General features: G+C 53.7%; 1 protein-coding gene across 1 annotated transcript in view; it reads left to right on the forward strand.

Annotated features, from left to right (window-relative positions):
- The window catches only part of ARID3A (AT rich interactive domain 3A (BRIGHT-like)), a 10,682-nt gene extending 4,368 nt beyond the window's left edge, over positions 1–6,314 (forward strand). Inside the window, exons 3-7 of the mRNA XM_008563576.1 lie at positions 712–895; positions 1,311–1,558; positions 3,736–4,014; positions 5,064–5,162; positions 5,639–6,314. Coding sequence (XP_008561798.1) covers positions 712–895; positions 1,311–1,558; positions 3,736–4,014; positions 5,064–5,162; positions 5,639–5,817 — 989 coding nt within the window. The 3' untranslated portion in view covers positions 5,818–6,314. The remainder of the gene's footprint in view (positions 1–711; positions 896–1,310; positions 1,559–3,735; positions 4,015–5,063; positions 5,163–5,638) is intronic.
- The last annotated feature ends 274 nt before the right edge of the window (positions 6,315–6,588 follow it).

Raw genomic sequence — 6,588 nt, forward strand, 5'->3', positions numbered from 1 at the left:
GGCTAGCCCACCACCCTCCCCTCCCCTCCTCAGGCTAGCCCACCACCCTCTCCTCCCCTCCCCAGGCTAGCCCACCGCCCTCCTCACTGCTCCCTGCGCTAGCCCACCAGTTTTCATTCCCTAAACTTCAAATCAGGTTAACCAAGCCCTCCCCACCCCCACCCAAGACTGCAAAGCCCTGGAAACAATGCAGGCAGGGTTGTTTTGGCAGCTGCTGTGTTGCCGACATGCAGTAGGAATAACTAAGGCCCTTGTGTCTCCTGCACGTCCCCCAGGTTGGCCACCGTGGTTGCCTCCTCTTTATAAACCGCCCCCCACTATGAGACCTGCACTGTCCATGAGCCCAGGTTACTGATGGATAGACTGAGGCAGAGCTGCCTCCTGGGTGCTTTCTCGAGCTGTGGTTCTCACCCAGGGGTGGCTCTGCCTCCCTGGGGACACTAGGTGATGTCTGGGGACATTTATGGCTGTCATGAGCGGGGGGAGCTCCTGGCATGGAGTGGGTGGAGGCCAGGGACGCTGCTAAGCACCTGCAGTGCCCAGGACGCCCCATCACAGAGAAGGATCCAGCCCCAGTGTCCACAGTGACAGGGGAGACCCTGCTCTGGGCCACTGCGCCAACCACAGACTCAGTGTCTGCTGCTGTCTGGCCCCAGCCGCCCGCCAACAGCACCCCCCCGACCTCATGCTGGCACCACCCCTTCCCTGCAGGGACACCTGTGAACCGCATCCCCATCATGGCCAAGCAGGTGCTCGACCTGTTCATGCTGTACGTGCTGGTGACGGAGAAGGGCGGACTCGTGGAGGTCATCAACAAGAAGCTGTGGCGTGAGATCACCAAGGGCCTCAACCTGCCCACGTCCATCACCAGCGCTGCCTTCACCCTGCGCACCCAGTGAGTGGCCATGCCAGGCCGGGCATGGGGCACTCTGAGCAGAGAGAGGAGCTGTGCAAAGGGCCTGCGGCGAGAGAAACAGGGCGGCCGGGAGGGGGCAGCCACAGAGGGCACTGGGGCATGTGAGGAGTCTGAGCGTGGGGGTTGGCAGGTGGGAGTGGCAGGACCATCAGGCTCTGAGCTTACGTGATCTGAGTATTGAAGGCTCAGTGGAGGTGGCTGTGGGGAAGGGCATTAGGACAGAGGGAAGGAACAGTGTGGCCTAAGGCCCAGTGGCTCTGGGGCCTACCAAGTGAGACCAGGGCAGGAGGTGGGAATGCTGGAGCCACCCTGGGGTTGTACTTTATGCCAAGGGCCATGGGGAGACCCGGGGGGATTCCTGGTGCCAATCTGTCCCCCTTGCCGCTGCTCACAGATACATGAAGTACCTGTACCCCTATGAGTGTGAGAAGCGAGGTCTCAGTAACCCCAACGAGCTCCAGGCAGCCATCGACAGTAACCGGCGGGAGGGCCGGCGCCAGAGCTTTGGGGGCTCTCTGTTTGCCTACTCGCCGGGTGGGGCCCATGGCATGCTCTCCTCACCCAAGCTGCCTGTGTCTTCCTTGGGCCTGGCCACCAGCACCAACGGCAGCTCCATCACCCCAGCCCCTAAGATCAAGAAAGGTAAGGAGCTGCCTGGGGCTGGAGCCCAGCTTGGCTGCATGATCTTGGGGGGATACCTTTTCCTGTGTCTGGATAACCAGGAGGATAAACCCCAAAGTTGGCACGGAAAGAAAAAAACAAGAGGAGAAAAAAAAGCATTTGGCACGGAAACACTTCTAATTGTCCAGAACTGTGCCCGTGGCAGACATCACCAATCAACCATTTTGCCAATCCTGTGCCCCTGGCAGGCAGACATTACTGATCAACTTGCTTTCTCTAGTTCTGTGCTAGGGCAGACAGTACTAATTGATCACTGCTTTTCTGCCCACTGGAGGCAGACATTATTAATTGAGTGCTGCTGCACTCTCTCCTAACCCAGGCATTGCTAATCAATTATTGAGAGGATGGGTGACTTCTGCAAAGCCACAGATCTGGCAAGAGGTTGAGCTGGGATTTGAACCCAGAAGCCCCAACTCTAGAATCATGGGTCCAGTCTTTTGCCTGTGGCTGATGCTATTAATCACTGTAGTTTTTCCAGTCCCTTGCCATGGCAAACATGACTAGTTAATCACACACTTTCTCTTTGAGCTTTAAAATCCTTCTCAGCACAATGTCCTATCAGAGACGTGGAGAGTGCAGTGTGGGTCTATCAAATTGACCCCTGCCATCCCTGAAGTTATTGCTAGGTGCCCCCGGGCAAAGCTTTGCCCCCTTCTGAGCCTGGCTTTCCTTATGCGTAGAGTGGGGGAAATTACTCCTCTGTAGAGTTATTGGGGAGCATTCAGTGTGTGAAGGTCCTGGCATGCCACGGGCCAGGTTTGCAGACTGAGCTCCCCGTGTGTGGCAGACATTACCCCTCAATGATGGTTTTCTCTCCCACTTGGCCTCAGAATCCTTCGTAACACAGAAGCACCAGTTTCACATGCAGCAGTGTGGCCTCAGCTGGCCCGAGTTCCCATTTCTCATCTGCCACAAGGGCTGGTGACTCCACTTCCAATGGTTGGCTTGTGGATCTGATAGGACCCCTACAGTGCCCTGGAAATTAAGGACTGGTCAGATCTAAGGTGAATGGGGTCAGCCCTCCCAGCCTTGGGGAGTCCCAGCAATACCCATCAATGGTGATTAAGCACCCATTGCAAGGCTGGGGTGAACACAGCAGAGAAGGCTCTGACCCGGCAGTGCTTGTGAGTCTGCAGCTATATTATGGTAGCAGGGACAGGACCCAGAGATGGGGAGGCCAGTTGAGGGATGATGGGGGTGCAAGGGGGCTCCTGAGAAGGTGGCATCTGGGCTGAGACCGAAGAGGTTTCAAAACTCAAAAACTGTGGAGGCAGAGGGCACAGCGACTGCAGACATCTGGATTGGGGACCCAGCAAGTAGAGGCAGCGTCAGATGTAGACATGGGAGGAAGAAGTCGGGGAGAAGAAGGTACAGCGGGTCACAGTGGAGCCAGTGGCGGGAGCAGCGAGGACGTTTGATCCACCCGCAGGGGAGGGGGATGGTCAGGCGCTGCTTCTGGGGTTGGGGAGTTCCAGGTTTGAATCCCAGCTCCACCTCTCACCAGCTCTGTGGCTTTGCGGAAGTCACCCATCCTCTCTGAGCCTGGGTTGCCTTGTCTGTAAAATGGGGATAATAAGACTGTCTGTGTAGATATGGGGTTGTCGAGAGGGTCTGTCGAGGCGATTCATGTTGAAGGCTTAGCCGTGACATGTGCGAGCTCTTGTTATAACTCGTATGTTGTTGTGTACTGTTATAGTCTCTCTGTAATACCAGTGCTAAATGCTGCTATATTATTATAACTAGTATTGTTAGTATTCGTAACATTACCGTCATGACCTTTAGTCAGCCTGCAATTAGAAAGGGTTTTACGGTGCTTGTGTCTATTCAAAAATCTAAAATCTGCTTCCTTGGATAGAAAGGAAGCACCCCATCAGTAGAGGTATTCCAGAAGGTTCCTGTTCCTGCTGTGCTTTTTATTTTTTTTTAATTTTTTTTTTATAAAGATGACCAGTAAGAGGATCTTAACCCTTGACTTGGTGTTGTCAGCACCACGCTCTCCTAATTGAGCCACGGGCCGGCCCTATACGGGATCCGAACCCATGGCCTTGGTGTTATCAGCACCATAGTCTCCCGAGTGAGCCACGGGCCGGCCCCCATGGGTCTCTTCTGGACACTGACTCCTCTTCTCTCCTGTCTAGAGGAGGACTCAGCCATCCCCATCACGGTCCCTGGCCGCCTGCCCGTCTCCCTGGCGGGCCACCCTGTGGTGGCTGCCCAGGCAGCGGCCGTACAAGCAGTGGCCGCCCAGGCAGCTGCCCTGGAGCAGCTTCGGGAGAAGCTGGAGTCTGGGGAGCCTCCGGAGAAGAAGATGGCCCTGGTAGCTGATGAGCAGCAGCGGCTGATGCAGCGAGCTCTGCAGCAGAACTTCCTGGCCATGACCGCCCAGCTGCCCATGAGCATACGGATCAACAGCCAAGGTACCAGCCCAGCATCCAGACCCTCCATGTTTCCTGCGTGTGTAACCAAATAAAGGCCTTGGAGCCATTCTATGTAAAGAGTGCCTACAAATCAATAAGAAAAAAGGCAAACCAACCAGTGGAAAAAAGAGGCAGCTGTGACTTGTAAATTTATATGAAAAAACTGTCCAGCTTCATCTAGTTGGGAGTCTGCAAGTTCAGGAGATATTGTCATACACCAGAGTTTGATAACATCAAGTGTTGGCCAGGATGTAGGGAAATGGGTCCCCTTGGTCCTGCTGGTGGGAGTGGACATAGGCAACAATTTGGCAGTCCCTTTTAAAATGGAAAATGTGCTCACCCTGTGACCCAGTGGTTCTGCCTGGTGTTTACAGCAGAGAAATGCTAGTGAGTTAGGATGAGGAAATGCCTCTCCACCAGGACGCTCATCCTGGTCATTTGCACAGTATCATTTATGATAGGGAAGTCTTGAAGCAACCTGAGTGGACATCAGTAGGGAAGGAATAAATCAAGTCACTATTGAAAAGAATGAGGTGATTTGGGTGTGCTGGCTTCTCTTAAGACTGATGGTGCAGTGTCATAACACCAAGGTCAAGGGTTCCAAGGGTTCAGATCCCCATACCGGCCAGCCCCACTAAAGAAAAAAAAAAGACCGGTAAGGGGATCTCAACCCTTGACTTGGTGTTGTCAGCACCACGCTCTCCCGAGTGAGCCAACCGGCCATCCCTATATGGGATCCGAACCCACGGCCTTGGTGTTGTCAGCACCACGCTCTCCCGAGTGAGCCAACCGGCCATCCCTATATGGGATCCGAACCCACGGCCTTGGTGTTGTCAGCACCAAACTCTCCTGAGTGAGCCACAGGCCGGCCCTAAAAAGGCTTCTAAAAAAGCAAACTGTACACAGACACACTCTTATTCCACAAGTATTTATTGAGCACCTACTGCATGCACTGGTGACAGCATGGACGTGAGGGATCCCGTCCAGTGGGGAAGACATGGCCCAGGCATATTTACAATGACACGTGGCACGTTGTCCTCTTCCTGCAGCCTCTGAGAGCCGCCAGGACTCAGCTGTGAACGTGACCGGCAGCAACGGCAGCAACAGTATTAGCATGTCTGTGGAAATCAACGGCATCGTGTACACAGGTACCCCCACCCAAGGCCCACCTCGACCTCTTCTCTCCCCAGGTGAACTCAGCAGCCCTGGGTTGCCCCGGGGCCGCCTGCTTGGCCCTAGCTGGGGCTCTACAGGTTGGTTAAGGACAAAGGGTCTTCCTGTAGGAGTGTGGCGTACTTAGCACGGTGCTGAGCGCACAGTAGGTGCTTGACAAATACATAGTTGTTGCTTCTTCTCCTGTTGCGGGTCCACGGAGGGACTTTTCAGGGGGTCAGTGGACCCTTGAAATTACATGCAAAATGCATACGCCTTCATGTTGGATCTTAACGGGGATGAGGGTCCGTGCAAGAGCCGTGTGTGGGCGTGCATGCGTGCTGGTGTGTGCGACATACAAGCAGGCCCAGTTGGAACGTTTATAACCTGGGGAGCACCTGTTGGGTGTCCTGTTCCTGTGACATCGTCGTGTTAAACTCTCCGTGGTGTGTCTCTCCTGTTCTTGCATTAGGAGTGCTGTTTGCTCAGCCGCCAGCCCCAGCACCATCCTCAGCTCCCAGCAAAGGCGGTGGCATTGGTGGCAGCAGCGGCAGCAACACGGGTGGCCGGGGAGCAAGCGGCGGGACCGGTGGCAGTGCGGGCAGCCAGGCACCCCCCACATCTTCTACCTCAAATAACTCGTTGCCTTAACCACGTCCCTCTCCACCTGCCACCTCCCCTGGGAGCCTGCCAGCCTGGGCAGGGGGTCAAGGCGGGCCACACAGGGGCCAGGACGGCAGAAGATACGGGTGGGGGGCGACATCCGCAGAGGAGCCACAGCTGAAGCCAAAAAGAAAAGAAAATATATATACACACATAGAGAGAGAGAAAATTTAATAAAACAGGGGAAACCAAGGAACACTTGAATTTCTCAGGTTTCGGACATTCAGAGATGGATTGTGAGAAGAGCCAAGAAGAGCAGAACACAGAGAGGCAGACGTCGCCTGGGGGCCACCGCCCTGGGGACAGGAAGGCTCTGGTGTCTGGTTCGGACCAGCTGCAATGTCAGGCCAATGCTGTTTACCTCATACATCCCTGCACTGTGTGTTTCCATTTTTGTCAGGTTTTTATTATTTTTCTTTTGTTTTCTATTCCTCACGCCCACCACACCTGAGCTCCTTGTGTTGAATGAAACCCCTGAGCCAAGACCACTGAAATCTCATTCTTGTTGCTTTGGGAAATTTTTTTTTTTTTTTGGAAACTAGTGTTTTTAAGAGGGTTTGGGGAGGGTTGCTTTGTAAATATTCTATTTTATTCTTGGGGAAGGGAGGGAATCAAACCTTAGGAAAAGGATATCTATATATCTATATATCTATATATTTGTGTTCATTCAGGGAAGCTGGACTTGAAAAAGCAAAAAAAAAAAAAACAAGAAACAAAAAAGTAATAACCTTTTTATTTTTCCCATGACTGATCTGGGTT

Source organism: Galeopterus variegatus, unplaced genomic scaffold (assembly GCF_000696425.1).
Source record: "Galeopterus variegatus unplaced genomic scaffold, G_variegatus-3.0.2 Scaffold14064, whole genome shotgun sequence".
Classification (NCBI taxonomy): domain Eukaryota; kingdom Metazoa; phylum Chordata; class Mammalia; order Dermoptera; family Cynocephalidae; genus Galeopterus; species Galeopterus variegatus.